The 22,687-nt window shown below is 40.3% G+C and overlaps 1 protein-coding gene across 1 annotated transcript in view; it reads right to left on the reverse strand.

The window, feature by feature from the left end:
• LOC109916673 (sortilin-like) overlaps nucleotides 1-22,687 on the reverse strand; it is a 98,625-nt gene that overhangs the window by 43,348 nt on the left and 32,590 nt on the right. The window contains exons 2-7 of the mRNA XM_020516411.2: nucleotides 17,830-17,892; nucleotides 8,877-8,953; nucleotides 4,502-4,604; nucleotides 4,229-4,405; nucleotides 4,005-4,078; nucleotides 2,449-2,495 (exon numbers count right to left, since the gene is read on the reverse strand). Of these exons, the coding sequence (XP_020372000.1) occupies nucleotides 2,449-2,495; nucleotides 4,005-4,078; nucleotides 4,229-4,405; nucleotides 4,502-4,604; nucleotides 8,877-8,953; nucleotides 17,830-17,892 (541 nt within the window). The remainder of the gene's footprint in view (nucleotides 1-2,448; nucleotides 2,496-4,004; nucleotides 4,079-4,228; nucleotides 4,406-4,501; nucleotides 4,605-8,876; nucleotides 8,954-17,829; nucleotides 17,893-22,687) is intronic.

Genomic DNA, 22,687 nt, shown 5'->3' on the forward strand with positions numbered 1-22,687 from the left:
AATTTTTCATTAACTCCAATTGAAACACAGCAAATGTAGGAGGACATCTGTAGAAAAGCACCAAATAATTTAATGGAACAGTGTGGGCAGGGGGGCCTGCAAATCATTGAATTAATTCTACCAGCTCAAGTGTGGTAGAACTCTCATGGCTGACCTCCAATCCCAAACCAGTTAGAATATTTTATGTCAGAGGAGATTCATGCTTGACTGGCACCAGTGTCAATATGGGAACACCGGGCACCAATTCAGGAAAGACACAGTGAAGAAAAAGCAGCCGTAGTAAGTTGCTCAGAGGCCAGCCTACACTGCCCAGTAAACATCCTTTCTTAAGGAGGCTCTTATTGAGGAATGTAGCAAGCCAAGAACCAGCAGATGGGGCCCCACATACTCCCCTAAACTAACTATACAAGGGATTTTTTTTCCAGCATTCAGATCATTGATCAGAATGGAAGCTAGAACTGAAAGAGTTTCCATCATGATCATTTCCTGCTCCCTCCTCACCTCCCTGTCCTCAGGAGTCATGGGCTACATTTAGGGCACGTAGAACTTTCACCCACCATAAACACCAAAAGGTTCTCTGGGCAAGGTCCCATGCTCATGGCTCCTCCCTGGGTCTTGGCCTTCATGCACATGGCTCCTCCAGGGTCTGCCTCCTATCTCAGAATGCCAGTGGCCCCAAGATTCTTTGCACTCAGAATACTTTTCATGTGTTTTCACAAATTTGCAAACTAATCTTTACAGAGTTGACTTGTGATTGTGTTAACATACTATTCCAACTGTAAAAGGACAAGAGCTAATAGAAATAAGGTGTACATTTCACACTTACCAGAGAGTTCTAATCATGAAGGATAATGTTGCCTTTATCCAGATTTGCTGATGTTGCGCTCAAGCCAACTTTAGTCTTTATTTAAATATAAATGCTTCCTGACTTCTTCACAGTAATGTGCCATCAAGTTTCATCATTATTGCCCTCTCACTGATAAGTAGAAATGCTTTAAACTTACTTCATGAAGTCTTGGAAGCGGTGTTGATTGCATACTTAATCAATGTTCAAGGTTTCATATGCACACAAGAGAATATGCTTTTTACAAGAAAAGGCATTTTCGTGCTTCGACTTGAGCAAACAGCTCTGCTTTAGAAACTTATCATATTTGCACTGGTTTTGCACTTCACTTTTGATCCTTCACCAAAACTGGCAAGAAATGTCATATTCACTGGTGCAGGCCAATTGTCTCACTTCAACTTATCAAAATAGAAAATGTGGATAAAATCATCCTACATTGAATTCAGTGCCACTGAAAGGAGATTTAGATTATTTATCAGGATGTACAGCGTTTCCAGCTTTGTGCTAATTGGATCTATTTATCAGAGCAAAACCACCTCAACTGAAAACAACAAATGCTGGAGATCACAGCGGGTCAGACAGCATTCATGGAGAGAGACCAAGCTACCACTGAGTCTAGGTAACTCTTCATCAGAGTTCTGCATTTGTTGTTTTCAGTACAGCTTCCAGCATCTGCAATAATTTGCTCCTACAAAACTACCTCAACACCTTTTATTACGAGTTTTGCCTTTCTTGTGCTGACTTTTGCTAAAGTAAAATTCTAAAGGTATTTATAATCATCTACTAGTGACTGTACAAGTGCAATTCAAGACATGATAAAATAAGGGGAGCGAAATTAATCTAACAGAGTAACGCAATAAAGGCAAAAGTAAACCAGTAGTCACCCTGATCAATTTAATACAGTACTGATTTAGTAAAACAAGCAGCAGATTTGCTTTTGCATATTTTGTGCCAAGACAATTTTCACCCTGCTTATGTATCAGCAACTATTTGACTGCCAAGGGCATCAGACACAAGATCAATCCTGTTTTCAATACTGGCCACACAAAGATGGAATCACAGAATTGTGGGAAATCTGGCTTAAATTTCCCTTTTTTGGTCCCAGCATGTTGCGGGGTGGGGGGGCAGTTAAACTGTGGAACTCAGATGGGCGAGTACTAAGGGTGACGTTGTATAACATATACAGCTATGGTACTGTCAGGCCACTGACAAGGGCTTGATCACAGGTAGCGATGAATATAGCGTCCACCATTTTTCCAAAGAAACCTGGCAGGAATGTACTGAAAGAATGGTAACACATATCAAATCATCACAGTTACATCTGAACCATCAATACAAATCTTTTTGTGTAGGGATAAAGACAGAAACAGCGGGAGAAAGACATTCACACAGGGAGAGAGAGAGACTGTGGGGAGAGGGGTTGGTGAGAAAGAGAGACAGAGATAGACAAACACATATGTGCAAAGTGAAAAGGAAAAGAGGATGTCTACCCACAAGGTAGCAATCTGAGTCGAGAGAGAGACATACTTAGTGGGATAAAGAGTGAGAAAATTGAGACAATGACAGGATTATCAAGTTAAAAACTGACTCGGATTTTAACTTACAAATGCCATCAGGATGTGTTGTGAAGAATATGGTGTTTCCAGGTCCCCTAAGAAACAAATAACATACAATATACACACAAGCATACAATTACCAGACCAATGTAACACTGCATAATTTCACCATGTGACAGACTGTTCCACTGCAAAGACTATATAAAATGTCACGTTATCCATGCAAGTCTCTGTTTTTAAGAATCATTCTCTTACTGCTTTGACACAAAATAACTCCGTGACTAGTGTCAGATGTCAACACAAGCTGTTGGTACAGTTCAGATAAAAACAAAACAGCAAATTGAAAAGGGCACTCAGTGGAGCACAAACCTCCTTCGCACTGTGCTAACTCAACATTCTTGCAACTAGATAGCTCTTCTTTGTAGTTGGAGAGCATTGGTCAGGCAGAAAATAGTCTCAAATTTCGAAAAAACAGTTTTATCAAGAGCTTCCATCTCACCAAGGGGGCTCCAGGTCAATTCACAACTAACAATCTGCTCAGAAGATTCTGCTTGCATTTTATGAATTGTGTCAAATTCCACCACAGTTGGGGCAATCTACAACATTCTTTAAAAAGCCAATGCATCCCATATCTCAATGCTAATGGAATTTTAAAAAAAAATCCAGGAACAAAATCTGCATCTTTGCCACAAACGAAATCAGTTCTTCATTGGGTCTTACCCTATTCATTTACCAGGTTTCATGAAATCCAGCCATATGTTTTTGAGATATATTACTTACAGACAAACAAACTAATAAGTAGGGGCACAACATTATCTCCCCACCTTCAGTGGTAAGGTGCAGTTCCATAAAATCTGTCAACAAAAGGCTGTAACATTTGCTGTATAATAGTGGGCACTGTGGATCAAAATAATTTATTTTACATGAAACACTGGAACATTTTTCACTGATAATGGTTGATTTTTTTTTAAATTTAAGGTAAAGAAATCTCGGAGGAAGCAGTAAAAACAGGTAAATGAGGCTCTGGTGCATGTCAGCCATATTGTAACTGAATCATGGAATTACCTTGAAAGCTCAATGATTAACATGTGCTTTTATGTAAGCATAATATTTGAACTGATTTAGAGAGAGCTTCAGACAGCTGTGGCAGGAGTGGTCCAGAGTGGCATACTCACTAGTGCATGTGTACGTGTGCGTGTGAGGGAGAGTGAGAGAGAGAGACAGACAGACACATACACACAACTACCAACAGCCGCATGATACGAGATCGCTGCTGAAGGAAAGGAGCTCTTTCATGATGACACAGCTATCATATGTCAGGCTGGCTTGATGGACCAGGTGATCCTTTCCTGACCATCTATTTGGTACAGTCTTTAAACGAGATGAGAAAATACATTATTGAGAGGGAGAGTATCCAGGGGAGAATCTAATTGAGAACACTGAAATTCACTTGCATGGGAACACTCATTTAAGACAGAATAATGGAAAAATGCTTCAAACCACTGTGCAGTTTTCCTAAACGTTGTTGGGACAAAACAGGTTTTCCTTAACATTTCTTACATAAGAGCCATTGCAAACACTTTTAAAAAAAAATGTTAACATACCATGAGAATGCATAGACAAATTTATGGATCGTTGACCAATTTATACCAAAGTCCTGAGAAAGAAACAGTGTATGCTGCGATAAAAGAAAACAAATGTCAATGTGACAGCTTCCATCAAACAAAGATACTAAAAGCTGTCTAGCAGCCTTCTTACAGATAATTAGTTGCAATCAAAGAAAATGTAAATTAAAAAAGGTCACTGATTTTGCCTTGGCATTACTCACATCAGTACTGTGGGCCAGCAGAAGATCTGAGTTGGAGGAATGATAGTGCATTGGCTGGTTCGGGTGGAAGGGTAGTCGGACAGCATGAAATGTTTCACCAGAATCAGACGATCGAATTATTACACCACCTTTATTTCCAGTATGTCTGAAGTATTTTGGTTCAGCAGTCAGAATTACCTTTTAGTTCAAGACAAAGAAGCACATGATGAATACGGCTTTCCTATTTTGTTGAGAAAGGAAATTTCTTGTTTCAATCCTTTTGAAAATTCTCACCTTCTTGGAATGCTCTGGTCCTACATTAATTCCAAATTCCTTTCGTATATAATAGTTGTTGACAAGATTTGAAACATCAGTAAACGTTTTCCCATAATCCACGCTGTAATTCAAAGGACATCACTTATCTGTATCTTCAGCTAAATACAAATGAATAAAAAAAAAGACAATCCTTTCCCAGGTCCTTCAACAGAAGGGACAGCAGGGAGAAGAGGAGGTGCAGCATTGAGTTACAATTAATATAAATTCCATTCTCTGAAGTGAATAACAGCTGGAAGGATGTAAAGCCCAAGGTATAGAGCAGGATAAACATATGCATAAACAAGGACAGGAACTGAAACAGAGATAGATATTTAATGGAGTATGAAATTGTAACTGAGAGTAGCAAGAAAAAAATGGACAAAGCAAATACAAATGACGGAGTGGGAAGTAAACCTGTTGCATTTAATGTTTTCAATGGTTTGAAAATTAGCAAGAATAAACATATAAATATTTGCACTATACTTAACCTATCAAATGTAGGAAAGCCACATTAGTGCTACTGCTGAAAGTTAAATGATTTTTACACAAATGTGTCAAGAATGTCCAAGCTATTGCCACAATTTGGAATTCAGCAGCTTTTATTTTCCACCATTGCGTACAATGAAGCTGAAAATCCAAACGATACAATATATTCCTATTCTTAGCACTCCCTGTCTAAAAATGATGCAGTTGTAACTTGGTTATTGTGCAATTTATTTTAGAGCTTTCATTTTTATTTATAAGATGCAGCCTATAGACCAAGTACTGCCAATTGCTCAAGACAGCCTCAGCATGATTAGTTGAACATAAGAGTCATCAAAAATTAACTTCTAACCTCAACTACATATACCAGGCCAGCTACCAGGGCAGGATGAGTGAGCATCCGGACAGCTCACTCCACCTCATAACAAAAAAAATTCTGGAAATATTTAGGAGAGGTGAGAAGAGGAGAGGAGAGGAGAGAAATGCAGTTGGAACAACATACAGGAACAAATGAGGGCATGAGATTGCAGAAAATAAGGTCAGGAAAGTTAATTATGCTTGTCTTGAACGAGGTAGGCGTTAGTCCTGCCCCAATCATCAGTAACATATATTGTACAGACGTTCTTCAATGGGTCCAAGTCCTTCATTAAACTATTCATAGGGCCCAAGATTTAAAGGAAGAAAGTCTAATGAATTTCACAGGCTAACTGACAGCTAGATTGGTGTGCTTTCCAACGGTATTATGTCCAAGTCACATATAAAACAACTACTCAGTCAAATGTCTTTGATGTTTAACTGTAATGGATAATTAAAAGCACAATGTGAATCAAATGCAGCTTTGACAGAGAGGCGAAACAAAGCACAGTAGTTCTGCCCTCCTCACACATCTCATCTGAGGTTCCTTTTCACTGATTATGAATGGTACATCAAAAATTTCCTATTTTATGCCACCACAAAGCTGAATTTTACTCCGCTAATGGCAGGCAATACTCTGAGGACTGAAGGTTTCTTGTTGTTGCTTGGGTTCCAGATCGGTGGGTGGGGAGCCTTTCACCCATTTTGAAGTGGAACAAGAGGTATATATGCTGCACATCATACACACTGTCTGGGTTTCCTTTCATGCAAGTTTCATGCGAGGTGGGAGAACACGAAGAGGATACCAGAACCACATTGTGCTTTCCACACTGTCACAGTATGGTTATCAGACTCTCAGGCTATGGGCAAGAGTGGGATATTAGTATTACTTGATGCTACTATCTGGTGGTTAAATGATGTGCTCCTCCCTGTGTAGCATCTGTATATTTGTTAAATGCACAACTGAGAAAGCTCAGCAGTCATTATTAGGGAGTTGTTACAGGTAATGCTCACTGGTGCACTGACCTTGCCTTTTCCCAACATTATGCCACATGCAACTCACCTTGGCTAGGTTGTTATGTCAAAAATGAGCAATTGATGTGAGATAATAAGCTTCTATCAGACCAAACATTGATCGGGATTAAAAACAGGGAGTGTTGGAAATGTCCAGCAGATCAGGCTGTATGTCTGGGCAGAACCAGAGTTAACGTTTCAGCCTGATGAGCTGTCATCAGAACATCAGCACTGATGAGGGGTCACTGACAAAGGAAACTGGTTAGTTGGCACCACCAAGACATGGTGTGCAACTCTTTATTTGACTCCAGCACTAACATGTCCAAACTCTTCATTAAAGCTAATGCTCTCTCTTAATCTCACATGTCTGTCAGCATCAGGACAGGACCCTTCTCAAGAATGCTATTTAAAGAGATCACCAGGTTAGTTGCTGGTTGATTTCTTCTGGTTGTTGCCTCAATTCTACAAGTATTTGCTGTCTTGCATTTGGGTTAATTTGCAAACAGCCACAAGGAGTGGTGTGACCTGGTGTGAAGGTTTCACACTTCAAGGTTTCAAGTTGACTTCAAGGTTTCTGAACAAACAGGTTACACTCAGGCAAACCTGCATGATTCCGCCATTCCTCCCCAACATACAGCATAACAACAGACTACACAGACTACACAGAAATGACGGTGAGGAAGAGGAGCAGCAGCTGGTGGGTGCTCAACAGGAAGCTGTAGCTGTTCACAGTATCCAAGAAGTAATTCTGCTACCCCGACCCTAGCAAGGAACAATTTTTACACTTCATTAAGATGGTCCTTTCTGAAATCTGTCACCTACCATGACTGCAACCTCAGCAGTGCACAGACCACACTGCCAATGGCTGTGAAGAGAACTGTGACTATTAAATTTAAGTATGGCTCCTCCCAGGCTAGAGATATGCTAGCAAGTGTTGAACCTAAGCAAAGATACTGGGTGACAAGGAATAATGGCTGACATCACTCCAGTCTTGAAGCCATATGTTTGTGAGTTGTTTGCCTACAGGAATTGTGATTGAATAGACTACCTAGGTGAGCTGAAACAATACCTCCACTGCTTGGAAGGGTCCTATAGCACTGAAAGTAGACATCAAGATTCATCATGGGCTGCACTACCTCACCATGAGGAGGCAGCCTTTTCCACCAGCTATACAGCAAGTAGTTGAATAGTCAGAGCATGAGGAGGAGGAAGAAAAGTTCAACCAACTCAGGCCTTTTGTAAGTCATGTTGTCTACAAAGAATACCTGTGACTTCGATTCCAGTGAACATAATTGTAGTCCCTCATTCATCAACTATTCAGCTCCTTACTTTCCAATGTTTTCCCAAACCAAAGCATCTGTATGATTACAACATTATAAACTAAATTTCTGAATCAAATAATTCAATATTTCATACCAAAGTCAGCTAATCACCCTTCATTGCCTTAGTGCCCATCTTCTGGCTGCCCTGCGCTGTTCAAAGGCTGCTGAACTTTCAGTACCAGAGACAGCAGATAACCTTGGATGGTACCACTGAGCAGCTCACAGCCTACAACACCCCACCTGAACTTGGGTGGCACCAGCACATGCATGAGGACACCATGTGCAAAGCTGCATTCAGGTCCTCAGGGCTCAACCTCCAGCACAAACCTCCACAGCCATTTGGTCCCACTGCCTTTTAAACACTAGAGGGCCTTTGACTCTTTTCATAAATAAGCCACCTCTCCAGCATATTGTCCAGAAATCTTGAAAACGAGATTCTCTTATGTTGCACTTCTTATTCTTGGCTTCTCAGGTATAACTCAATTCCTGCACAAATACCAAGATCTGGTCCAGCCACAATCTACCATACCATTAACAGGCACGGTCTCATTTTAAGTTACATTTCCTGGGCGTGGGTTAACAATGTTTTGTATTCCTCACAACCCCATGACAAGGTTCAAGAGATGATTTTAGACCTGTGTCTACCACTTACACAGGCATGTTAATCACTATGCACTTATTATTAATAGAGGAAAAAGATCTCTCTCATATAAATAGAGTTTTGCTCAAGCCCTGAGCAACAGCATCTCACAAATCTGAAATCTTCTAGATGTACAAAAGTAGCCGGTGCTTAGAAATGCCATGACCTCCAAGTTGCTTCCGAAGTCACACTTGGATATGTTATGCCATTCCTCCATAGTCAATGGATTAAATTCCTGCATCTTCTTACCTAACAGCATTGTGGGAGTACCTTCAGCACACTGACTATAACAGCTTGAGGAAGCAGCTCCACCACCATCTCCAAGGGAAACCAGGGATGGGCCATAAATTTCCAGGGCAGCCATATTACAAGAGGAAATGTTGTCAAGATCTCACCTCCTGCAACTCAGCTTTCACCAATTACTCATGTCTTCAGAAGAGTATGATCAGTCCCCTTTCCTGTTGCAGATGTGCTTGAACTCACTCTGTGCAGCTCTACATCAGAACTGCTGGATACAAACACATCAGTGGCATTGCCTTACCTTCTGTACAGTCGTGAGGATCCACCAAAAAACAACCAAGCAACTGGCAAGTTGAAAGTAGTCAAAGCAAGAATGATCTGAAAAAAAAGTGTTCATTTTAGTGCGAAAGAACAAAATAGTGGAAAAATGATAGATAACAAATAATGGTTATGTTTAAGTTTACTGGAAGAGGGGGAGAGGGAGCGATGCAGCAAGCATATTCTCTCTCTCTCTACTCTGTATGAGAGAGTGTGTACCCTCACTGCAAGAAACATAATCATAAATACTGAGGAAATGTTTATTTAAAAGGATTAACTGTCACAAAAAGATCTACTACTCAGGGAACAGGTTCTCATTTCCTCCAAGCAAGATAATCAAAATGAGAACTTAATTTCTGAAAATCTCATAGGGACTTATATGAAAACCTGCTATATGCAAAGACATATCGCTGTCACTGTCCAAGGATCCTACTGTCTCTCCAACTTTGTATATTGCACATTGTTTGAAAGATCATTACTTTTTTCTGCATTTCACATACTCCAGAGGATGAAGAAGGGCTCAGAGCAGAGACAGGGGCAGTGACACTAATTCTGAAATAGATACAAGAGCAGAGACAATTGGCAGAACATGCTCTTAAGTGCTGGAAATCTCTATGGCTCAATGTTTGAGCAACCATCCTCCCAAAATTGCCATGCTGCAATGAGGCACTGGTCTGGCACATCCCAAGGGGCTGGAAATGACTCAAAGCTCCTGCTGATTATAAATCGGTCCTGCTCATTCGCCGTGTCTATGTGTCTGTGTGTGCACATGCCAGTGTATGCATATGACTGTAGCTTCCCTCTTGTCCTTGTGTCCAAATTGCCCAATGACCTGTTCATAATTACCTGCATTGGAAAGGCTTGGGTAGCCTTGCTTTATGTTTTATTTATGATCAAAATGGCTCCCAAGAAAAGTGCTTGGAGGTGGAAATGCAGAGCTAAATGAACCTTTCTGACAAGTTATTCACACTCCAGCAGCAATTCACATAACTATTAACCAGCTGATCTGCTACAGGAATAGATTCCTTCATCCAAATTTTGTCATTGACAGTTGTGGGTTTTTACATACTCAGCTCCAGTTAACCCTTCCCTAACATTATAGTGGTCCTACCTGAAGAAGCAGCAGGAAGCTTCCCAATGCTCTACAGCTTTATCTGGGCAAAATCCAGTAGTACCAGTGCACACAGAGTTCCCCAAGCCTTAGTTCTCTAGACTTAGGGAAGTGGGGTATGTCCCTATAGAGAGAAAGTATACACTGTGTATAAAACATTGAGAAGTTTAAGCTAAATAGATATGAGTTAGAGGTTAAGAAATGGTTGGAGCAGAGGGAGGGATGGAGTTAAATGGAAAGGAAGATTGGGCAAGGTGTAAACCAGCTGATTTGTGCCCAAGATGAATTTGGTTCTCTGAATCATAACGTTCCCTACTGCACCACGGTTTTAAATTTTACAATCTCTCCCTTCCTCTGGGAGCAGATTTCAGAAAGACAAGTGTTTCTACAATAATAAACATGAACTTCATTAAAAAAAAAGCAAGCAATGAATTGATCATTTAAATGAGTAATTAATAGAAATGATCATTAAAAAGCACCAAGCAGCAAAGTTTAAGAATGAAGTCAATCTTTATTTGAAACAACAAGGTGTACAGCTGGATGAACACAGCAGGCCAAGCAGCATCAGAGGAGCAGGAAAGCTGACGAAACATCAGCTTTCCTGCTCCTCTGATGCTGCTTGGCCTGTCGTGTTCATCCAGCTCTACATCTTGTTGTCTCAGATTCTCCAGCATCGGCAGTTCCTACTATCTCTGCATCAATCTTTACCTTTTTGGTTAAGAAACACAGCTAGAGATAGAAAAAGAATCAGCCCCAATTCATGACCACGAGGAAGATGGTGCTAACCGAAGCTGAGCTAAGGAGTGAATTCAACCTAATTTGCCTCTGGTGAGGTATACTTTGAGCTGGCTTGGCAGAATTCATATGAAAGTTGGCATTAGAAGCGAGTTGAATTTCAGCCTGGAGTTTTCTCCTCTCACAGCCTGCCTGCCCTCTCTCCCTCTCCCCTACTGCTATCTCTTTCCTTCTTTCTCTCTCGCTCCTACCTCCTTTTCCAATCCCTCACCTACACCCCTTCCTCCTCTCTCTCTGTGCCTCTTTAACTTTGAGGAAATAATCTATGGGGCTTTGCACTCCGTATATATGCACCAGCACCATTAGCCCATCAAAATACATTTCGCATTGAAATGAAAGTGACTAAGTTTACTTTTTCTGAAGAGATTCAAATGCAATTTGGTAAAAGGCAGTTTCACTTATAAAAATGAAACAAAAGAAAAATTAGTGGGAGCAACCCAACAGCCTCACAATCAATCCCCATCACCATCATGACCTGACTTGCAGTTCCCTACCCCTATTTAATTCTCGTTGTCTCTGGGTCCTGGACAGCTCACGACTCTGGACCATGGGCTCCTTGCAAAATCGTCCACTTACCCAGATTTGAAACCTTTGCTTCAAACACAACATGTATAAAACAAAACAAAAGCATGTAAAAAAAATTTGCACTTTGCATCTTTTTTCTCTTGGTCTATGATTCATCTTATAGAAGGGTGTATAATTATTAATTTTGGAAAATCCATGACTGATATGTAAATCCTTCCACCAGTAAAGCAGATATCAGGCCATATGAAATGCTTTGGTGGGTCCTATGTGGCCTGTGAGCCTTAGGTTGGGCTTTCCTAATGTAGAAGATGATATGATGAATCGCAGCCTAACACTATGTAAACTCTTGCAGGGGCAGAATGTGCTGACAGGTCTATTTCAATGCTGGAGGAGTGAATAAGACTGATTGACAGAACAATTCGCTCCCACAGAGGCTAAGAACAATAAAAACTAATATGTTCTGTTGAACATGATTAAAAACTGGCACAGCTGGTCAGACCATATCACAAGGTAATGGATAGAAACTGGTTCCACATGAAACTGAATAGAGAGTTATGAATTAAAGCAATGTAACTTTAGCCACCCCACCTTCTTAGCTAAAGAAACTATGGACAGGTATGCGTAAAAAAAGGACAAATTGTATTTCTGAGTATGCTGCAGCTGACTATGCCATTTTAAAGTCAAAAGCAGTTTCCATTTTCAGGTACTAACGTTTTGCAGTACTGAATGTTGCACAAATTATTGTACGGCTTCCCCAGTTTGATTTGTTCTTGGTAATGGAGGAGGGAAGGATGAAAAGAAAGGGAACTGGCTTCCTATTACAAGTGTGTGTATTGAATATTAATCAATTAGCTAATCTGAACCTGTAAAAATAGATGTTACAGGGGAAAGGCAAGAAAAATAAAATTATTGCTGGAGGAATAGCTCAGCAAAAAGTTAGAAGTCATACAATTAAACTGTGGAATGATTCAGCAAAATTAACCATTTGGTAATTTGCATAAGCATACCCAACCAAGTTACTTGACTTTCATGAACAAGTGCAGAGAGTATAAGAACACAGGACTTAAGAGCAGGAGTAGGCTTTTGGCCCTTTGAACCTTCTGCTTTATTCAGTAAGATAATGGCTGATCACATCTTCACTTTCCTATTCTGCACCCCACAATCCTTGAGACCATTGTCTATTCAAATCTGTGGCAGCTCAATTGACAGTATGAGATAAATATGAATAATTCAATGCCTCCCCTCCCAACCTGTTCAGCATTTTAGCACAATTTCATTTTGTAGCCATCGTACCTTTCAAATTCTTGTGCCTCCTTTGATTATTTGCATTAATACTTGATCTTGGCTTACTGATGCCAAATTGCTTCGCTTTATTGGCTTTGATGTGGCTGTGGCATTGTTCACCTCCTTCTAGAATGTGCTTTTGCAATTGAAAAGGACAGTAAAAGATGCAGTGGCTTTGTCAAAGTTCATTCTGAGCAACTCTGTTACATGGGTCTCTGTGGTCTACAGGCTGCTCCCAGGGAGGTGCACAGAGGTAAAAATCATGTACAACAGGAAAATTATCAATTAATCTGCTCAAATTTGCTGATCACCCAGCACAAACAGTTGTCCATGTCTGATGGTTGTGGACAGGCATGTTCCAAAGTCCAGGACTATATGCTGAAGGTTTCAGTAACATTTGGGACAACTGCAAAGGCACAGCAGGGAAAAGCCTCCGAAAGGTCCCAACACCTTTCGGCCATAAGATGCTAAGGGGCTGGAAACTGGGTATAATCCTTGTTCTTCAGTTAAATATGAACTGTAAATGTAAATGCATTTTGCAATATACAGTATTGCATGAATTTGGTTTGCGCCTTATTTAATGTCACTTTTAATGGTAATGTCATATACTTTTATGAACTCTGTGAATAAAATATATTTTTGGCAAAGATCAAAGGTCTCCCATGGTGAGATGGGAAATAGTCACTACCTGAGGCCTTTTAATCACAGTAGATCAAAGAGCTGAAAAACTGGAAAACTCCACAGTAATTTTTGAATATTAATAAGATGACTGGCCACCTATTTGTTGGTACAGTTCACAGCTGGTCTCATTACGAATACTTGGTTGAGCTCTAATTCTCATTGACAAAATCAGTTCAGCACAGGTGTTTTATGGAGGTTAAAAGGGAATCTTAACTTTGATTAACTAAGGTCTTTATATTTGTTAAATTAATTATCTATTAGTCCTTTGTGGTGCTTCAATGTCCGTATTGTTTTTGGACAAATGAGAAGTTTGAAGTGGAGTAAAGCTTGTGTTATTGATACGATGATTGGTCACATCTATTGACAATTTTATAAAATTGTAAGAGCAGCAGATGTTTTGCTTCCAATGGAGATTTTCTTTGGCTTTTTTTTATATTCTTAGTTCGTAAGCTTTTCAAATACTTGTCACTGTCAAACGGAGACTCATTGGTTTTGTATACTGAACCAATGAGATACACAGCACGGAAACAGACCCTTCGGTCCAATTCGTCCATGCCGACCAGATATCCTATGTGAATCTAGTCCCATTTGCCAGCATTTGGTCCGTATCCCTTTAAACCCTTCCTATTCATATACCCATTCAGATGCCTTTTGAATGTTGTAATTGTGCCCACCTCCACCACTTCTCTGGCAGCTCATTCCATATACGAACCATCTCTGCGTGAAAAATTTGCCCCTTAGATTTAATAGATAATTAATTTAATAAATATAAAGACCTTAATTAATCAAAGTTAAGATTCACCTTCAACCTGTGCCCTCTAGTTTTGGACTCTCCCCCCCCACCAAGGAAAATACCTTGCCAATGATTTTATAAACCTCTATAAGATCACCCCTCAGCCTCCAACACTCCAGAAAAAACAGCCCCAGTCTATTCAGCCTTTCCCTATAACTCAAACCCACCAACCCTGGCAATATTCTTGTAAACCTTTTCTGAACCCTTTCCAGTTTCTCAACATCCTTCCTATAGGACGGAGATCAGAATTGCATGCAATACTCCAAAAGGGGCTGAACCAATGGCCTCTAACTCTACAGAGCACAAATGCTTGGTTTAAAAGCAGGTTACCATGTGATTATAAGAATGCTTACACTGCACCCAGAGCAAAACATGTACTGCTGAATCATCAAGGTACAACATCAACACCCAACACTGAGAGATTTGTGCTGATGCTTAATGAAAACTGTTACTGAACTGCAAAATTTTATGTCTGTATGGAAAAATATACAGAGCTACCGTTCAGGAGATGCACAGGAACCAAGGGTCCTTTGAAAACATCTCCTTGAAAAACAAACAATCTGCAACCTTTACCACACAGAAACAAGAGGAGCACACAATGCTGACTTGAAACTATATTATCATTACTTCACTGTTACTAGGTCAAATTCCAGGAACACCCTTCCTAATAGGAGGTTGGGTGTCCTACCACATGGATTGCAGCAATTCAAGAAGACAGCTCAGCACAATCTCAAGGACAAGAGAATGGGCAATAAACGCTAGCTTAGAAAGTGAAGCCCATTTTTGTTGATGTAAAGAAAAAATGTATGCAAAATGCCAAACAGAGAAACACAATGTTGGAATTAATTTCTAAATAAATTTTTGTGCATTTATAATGATACCGGGCTTCTAGAATCATAGAATCCCTCCAGTGTGGAAGCAGGTCATTCAGCCCATCGTGTCCACACCGACCCTCCAAAGAGCACCGCATCAACACCCACACGCTTACCTTATCTCTGTAACCCTGCATTTCCCTTAGATAACCCACCCAGCCTGCACATCCCTGTGATACTACGGGCAGTTTAGCATGGCCAATCCACCTAACCTGCACATTTTTGGACTGTGGGAGAAAACTGGAGCACCCAGAGGAAACCCCCATGCCGACACAGAAAGAATGTACAAACTCCACTGAAACGGTTACCCGAGGGTGGAATCAAATGCAGGACCCTGGCGTTTTGAGGCAGCAGTGCTAATCGCTGAGCCACTCCTAATTACACTTGTAATTATACCCTTCTACTTAAAGATAAATTTCAGATATACAGTATTATAAATGAAGATTGTCTTGAATATCATTTAGACATGGAATGGAGTATGGGGGAGGAGTTGCTCCCTTTCGCACATGGTCAGAAATATTTGTCTGGGTGGACAGCACAGGAGAAACATCAGGCAAGGCTCTCAGCGTGGAATTGTTACCACCTAGATCATTACACAGAGGCCAGGAGAAATACATTTGTAGTCGTCTCTCATAAATCACTTCTTGACCAAGAGTAAATGTCTTTGCTGGTGCCCAATCTAAACTTATTTCCCACTGCAATTTATTCCTTTACCGCTTCCACCACAAACAGGTTTACAGTACCACAATATTCTTGATTTATATACTTATGCCCCATCTAAGACTGACTCATCGATTTGATCTTTAGAGTTTATGAACCCTCATATCACAAAGGCCATTTACAAAATTTAAACATACCTTATATAGAACATGTATGCATTTTAACGTTGGGATTTTTTTTACATAGTTCCAAGTAATGAGAGAGAGAGAGAGAGAGTTTGGAAAATGGTTGATTTGACAAGATACTTTTCCACAACAGTTCAACTTTAAATTAAAACACTGACGAAATTGACAAACACATTAATTCATAAAGGAACAGGTAATCACTAACTTGGCTGCACTATTATCATAAGTAGCCATTAACACTACTGTTCCATACTGTAATGGCTTCAGGAAATCAGTGAAAGGATTTACATCTCCACTCCACAGGTCAATGGTGAATACAAATGGAACAACCTAGAGGATGAAGGGCTCCATGGATGGGATATGGGTGTAATGCTTAGACAATGGAAGAGGCATAAGACTGTGAGGTTTATGCAAGAAAAATGGATTTATGGCACAGAAAAGGTGTGGGCTTGAAGGCCCAACAGTCTTTAACATTACTGCATCAAAATTCTGGAGAAGCAGACGTGGTTCTTGTAACTTGCCACCTCAGCATTTGCCTGCCTTTGGCTACTTGTGAGATGCCTCCAATGGTGGTGGGCCTAAGTTCGACTGCATCCCCTCCACAAACCCCTAGAACAAAAACATGGTGGAATGAAGTCTTTTTGAAAGTTTGCCAAGTCAGGAAGTTTCTTGACCTGACATTCCTGTCTTCTCCATGAAAATCCAGCTCGCAGAGTGCCTCGACTTCTAAAATGCTTGGGTTCTGCCAGGTCCATCATTAGTTATTATTATACCATTAACAGAACATATCTGTTGCCCAATTTTCCTCCCTCTTGCAGTACCTTAAAATCTGTCAACATAAGATCTGTCTGCTACTGCTCTGCCCACTTTCAGAAATTTCTAAGCTTTTTCTTTTGATTCCAATAGCTTCACCAGTAATGTTAAGCTAGGAAATGTGCTCTCTTGTAATAGCTTCCCCACTTCTGTTACGGATGCAAGTTAGGATCTGAAGTGATTTTGATAATCAGAGGAATTTCAATGGGACTTCATGGCACAATGCAACATCTGAACACAAGAAAAGGAGTAGGCCATTCTGCCTATTGAGCCTGCCCTGCCATTCAGTAGGATTATAATTGATCGAATATATCAACGCCTTTTATCCACTCCATTCCCATCCGTGGTAGAGAATTCCAAAGTATTCAATCCTCCTGGTAGAATAATTTCAGCTCATCACGGGTCTAAGTGGGGCCCCCCTTATTTTTAAATTGTGCCTCATGTTTCAAAACTCCCCAACTTGAGGAAATATTCTAACTGCATCTAACATGTTTATCCTTTAAGTATTTCATCCCTGATTCTTCCAAACTCTAGACAGTACAGGCCCAGTTGACGCAATCTCACTTCAGAGGACAGTCCTGCCATCCCAGCAACAAGCCTTGTGAACTTTTGTAGCGCACTCTCTATGGCAATATCTTTCCTAAGGAAAGGAAACCAAAACTGCCCACAGTAAACTAAAACCGTAGTCTTTGACAGTTGTGATATCCACACTGCATTCGAGAAACTCTTCGTCATCTTTCACAGCAGATCAGAATATCTTTATTCCTACCACATAGTAGTAAACATTGAGCATAATGCTGCACAGCTAACTGGAATACCTTAAATATTCAGCAGCAATAATTCTGCAGTTTTGTTCTGCAACTTTCTGCACTTGTAGAAGCTGTAGGTCAGAACCAGTGTTGCAACTCCACATCTAACTGGGATTTTCCAAGAGCACAGCCTACCTACTGGAACAAGGGGATCATGGAATTAGGCTTCCTAGTTTTTTTTTTAAACAAACAGGATACACGGTTCCAGTTTCATCACAATGAAACTGATTTTTTCAGTTTTGGTTGACTTTTCAAGTGAATATAGAATGCAAATTGTCCAAATATAAGCACATCATTAAACTGCTGACTTGATAACTGACAAAAACATTTGCTTCATTTTGGAAGGGAAGTACACAAATACTGTGATGTATCCTATCTATTCAAATAGACGTTAAAACATTAACTTACCCCAGTTCCATCTCCAACCCAAGCCAATGTTACAGTAGAACCATCATCATCTTCAAATGTCCACTGAATGTAAAAAGAAAAGTTGCAGAAAATTAATAAAATTTACAAAAAATTATCCCAAAACAATTTATAGTCAAATTATTTGAGGTGACCAAGCATGTCGTGGGTAGTGCAGTTGATGTAGTTTATATGGATTTCACTAAGGCCTTTGACAACGTCCCACATGGGAGACTGATAAAGAAGGCAAAAGCAAATAGTATCAAAGGTAACTTGGCAAGTTAGATCCAAAGTTTGCCTAATGGCAGGAGACATGGTAGGTGGTGGTAGTAGAAGGCTATTGTGTGATTGGAAGCCCGAGTCCAGTGGTATACCATAGGAAATCGGTGCTAGGTCCCTTATTGTTTGTGATGTTCATTAATGATGTAGATGAGAATGGGGCTACAGGGGTTGCGGGGGATGACACGCAAGTTTGCAGATGACATGAAGACTGGCCGGGTGGTTGACAATGAGGAAGAAGGTCTCAGATTACAGGAGAATAGAGAAAGATTGGTCAGATGGGCAGATTAGTGACAGATGGAACTTAACCCTGAAAAAGGTGTGGCGTGATGTAGTACCACCAAAATAACAAGAAGTAACAAGACAAGAGAGTACTCAACAAATGGCAGGGTACGAGGAAGTTCAGAGGAGCAAAGGGATCTTCAGATGTTTGTCCACAGATTCCCTAAGGAAGCAGGGCAGGTTAATAGGTTGTTAAGAAGGCATACAGGACACTTGCCTTTATTGTCATGGTATGGATTATATGAGCAGGGAGTTAATGTATTTTGGTTAGGTCACAGCTGGACTACTGTGCTTAGTTTTGGTCGCTGCACGACAGTAAGGATCTGATTGTACTGGAGGGGGTGCAGAGGAGATTAATCAGGATGTTGCCTGGGATGGAGCACTTCAGATCTGAAGTGGAGCTAGTTAAGCTTGGGCTATTTTCTTTAGAGCAGCGAAGGTTGAGAGAGGACCTGATAGAGGTAAATAGGTTCAAGAGGCATGGACAAGGTGGATAGAAAGCAGCTGTTCTCTTTGGTTGAAGGGTCAATAAGAAGAGGGCATAATTTAAAGGTGAAAGGCAAGAAGTTTTCAGGTAATCTGAGGAAAACATTTTTCACCAAGAGGGTAGTGGAAGTCTGGAATGAACTGCCTGGGAGGAAAGTTGAAGTGGGTAACTTTACAACCTTTGAAAAGCACTTGATTGAGCATTTGAAATAGCGTAACATTCAAGGCTATGGACCTAACTGCTAGAAAGTTGGACTTGTGCAGGTTTAGCGTACTTTTGGTGGTACAGACTGAATGGGCCAAAGGGCCTCTTCTATACAATATGATTATTTTAATTTAGCAGTTAATTACTGTAGGCATTATCAAAAAATAATATTAAAAAAACAATTTTCTTAAGACGTACAAGTCAATTCTAAACACTTGGCTTTTGAAAGTAGCCCAAGTTTGCTAATATCGACAATTTATTGAGAAATCACAATGACGTAAAAGCTGGAAACTATGTGATTACAATGTGAAAACATGTATTGTCAAACAGGCCAATACTTAAAAGTTTCAGTGAAGTATACGGACAAAACTAAGCTAGAAGGATTTCTACATTAACGATTGGTTTCAAGAGGCTGGATTTGAATAGTTAAGCTGTCACGTTGAATCTTGCCTTATTTCCTCCACAAGTTCATGAATGTTATGGTCACAAAACTGGACTACATCCAGAACTCCACATTTAGAGCTCTCCAACTACATTGATGCCCCGGACACAGCATTAAAACAGCCTAACCGTAGTCACAAAAGACATTGTGTATCATCACAATCTACCCTTCTTCTTCTTGACCTCCCTGCAAATTTTGATGCAGGCTATCCTCATCCAAACTGTATTTCTCTTCATTCTATCCTCAACTCTGAGACAACAGTGTGCCATAATATATCTTAGGAGGGTGTTTGAAACATCTATCGTCTTCCAACACCCTGCTATCCAGCTGGCCGAGAATATCCTTGCTCACAGGTTTCACCCTTACCTGTCTACTCACCAAGAAAAAACAAGTTTCACGTATAGGCTAATCCTCACATCTCGTAACTATCACCTCTGAAGACTGAAGTGACAAAGAACAAAGACTCAATACCATTCATATGCTCACAGAAGCACAACCTCACCATTACCACTTTCTGTGTGTGTTATCAGGCTGTCTTATCCAGCACCTATACCTAATGTGAAACAACTTATTTCCAATGAAGACAAACTATTTTCTTTAGCCATTTCCACTGTACCACTTACTTGATTCACTAGTCACCAGTTCTATTGTCCTTCCAGGCCACTGTCTAAGTCGGTACAGCCTGTTCGCAAACTCAAGGTTATGAGCAAGTTTCTGACCCCCATCTGTTGCGGCAGAACTCACTCTAATTACACTTACTTCTCATTGTCCTAAATTTCAATGCATAAAGACCCAACCTGTTTTATCTTTCTGCATACGGTAAGCCCTTCATCCCAGTAATGAAGTGAACGAATCTTCCCTGAACTGCAAGTAGTGCAATTATATCCTTTCTTAAATAAGGAGACAACAACTGTACACAATACTCCAGATGTTGTCTCCACTTTGCCTAGACTTATTCTGTCAATGAAGCAGGATCACTTGTCCTGGATAGTGTTGAACCTCTTAAGCGTGTTGGAGCGAATCCCATCATGGCAAATGGAGATTATGCCATTAAATGCCTGACGTGCCTTGCTGATAGTGGAAAGGCATTCAGGAGACAAGTCAGTCAGGCACAACAGAATTCCTCACTTCTCATTTACTCTTGTAGCTCCAATTGTTATGATGCCAGCTGATGTTACTATTGAACAAGTCAGATTGCAGCATGAAACCTGACATGCTAGATCATTTGTTTGTTTTTTTTTTGTTTCGTTAATTAACATAGTGCTTTATCACTGAGATATATTCACATGAGGCTACAGAAGATTATTACATAGAAGGAACCAATTTTTAAAAAGCTATTCTAAATATAGAACACAGTTCGAAAGACTTTGAAATGCACAGCAAAAGAAAGTTTTCAAACTGTTTCCTCACACCCACCACAATAGTGATTCAAATCCAAAGCAATCACATATCTGTCAAATCTTTAAGTTATAGAGTCATGCAGCATGGAAACAGATGCTTTGGTCCCACCAGTCCATGCCGAACATAATCCCAAACTAAACTAGTCCCACCTGCCTGCTCCTGGCCCATATCCCTCCAAACCTTTCCTATTCACGTATCTATCCAAATGTCTTTTAAATATTGTAATTGTACCCACATGCACCACTTCCTCAGGAAGTTCACTCCACATGCGAACCGCCTTCTGTGTAAAAAAAATTGCATCTCATGTCTTTTTTTAAAAATATCTCTCCTCTTACCTTGAAAATATGTGCCCTAGTCTTGAAACCCCGATCCTAAGGAAAAGACAACCACCATTAACTCTATCTATACCTCTCATTATTTTATAAACTTCTATCAGGTCACCTCTCAACCTCCTACACTCCAATGAAAGAAATCCCAGCCTATCGAGCTTTTTCTTTATAATTGAAACCTTCCATACTTGGCAACATCCTGGTAAATATCTTCTGAACCCTCTTCAGATTATTAATATCCTTCCTATAACTGGGCGAGCAGAATTAGACACAGTATTCCAGAAGTGGCCTCATCAATGTCTGTACAACCTCAACACGACTTTCCCACTCCTATATTCAAAGGACTGAGCAATGAAGGTAAGTGTGCCAAACGCCTTTTTAACCATCCTATCATTCATGACTCAAATTCCCTCTGTTCTACAACACTACCCATTAATTGTTTAAGCCCTATCCTTATTTGTTGTACCAAAATGCAATATCTCGCATTTATCCAGATTGGAGTCCACCTGCCATTTTTCAGCCCATTGACCCATTTGATCAAGATTCCTTTGTAGTACGAGAAAATCTTCTTCACTGTCTACTATGCCACCAATTTTGGTGTTGTTTGCAAACTTACTAACCATGCCTTCTATATTCTCATTCAAATCATTTATATAAATGACAAACGAGAGGGGGCCCTGTGGAACACCGCTGGTCGCAGGCCTCCAGTCTGAAAAGCAACCCTCCAACACCACTCTCTGTCTCCTGCTGTTAAGCCAATTATGTATCCAACTGTCAAGCTCACCCTGAATCCCATGTGGCCTAACTTTACTAATTAGTCTACCAATGTGAACCTTGTCAAAGGCTTCACTAAAATCCAAATAAACAACGTCCACTGCTCTGCCATCATCAACCTTTTAGGTAACTTCCTCACAAAACTCAATCAAGTTTGTGAGACATGATTTTCTACTTAACCAATTCTCTCTTGTTTCTCTCCCATGAACTGTGGAATCTTGCATGAATCCTCATAGAAGAGCTTGAACTTTCTTGGCTTCTGATAACCTGAGTTTAATAACCAAACACTTCTGATCTGCAAGTTTCACAAAGTAAACTCTTCTGAGTTAACTGTACTTTTTTTGAATTGTTCTGAAGTTCTGTAAGGAGAAAAATTATACTTGCTTCTGACCCCAAGCAAGTCTCCTCTGAACTGCCCTAAAATCTTTCAACCTCCGGGTTTTCTAAACTAAAATTAATCCTCAATTATTCTGAAATCAAAACAAAACAATCTAATGGCCTTCAGAGATAGTAGGAACTGCAGATGCTGGAGAATCTGAGATAACAAGGTGTAGAGCTGGATGAACACAGCAGGCCAAGTAGCATCAGAGGAGCAAGAAGGCTGACGTTTCGGGCCTAGACTGAAGAAGGGTCTAGGCCCGAAACATCAGCCTTCCTGCTCCT

Source organism: Rhincodon typus, chromosome 18, assembly GCF_021869965.1.
Source record: "Rhincodon typus isolate 14 chromosome 18, sRhiTyp1.1, whole genome shotgun sequence".
In the NCBI taxonomy this organism is placed as follows: Eukaryota; Metazoa; Chordata; class Chondrichthyes; order Orectolobiformes; family Rhincodontidae; genus Rhincodon; species Rhincodon typus.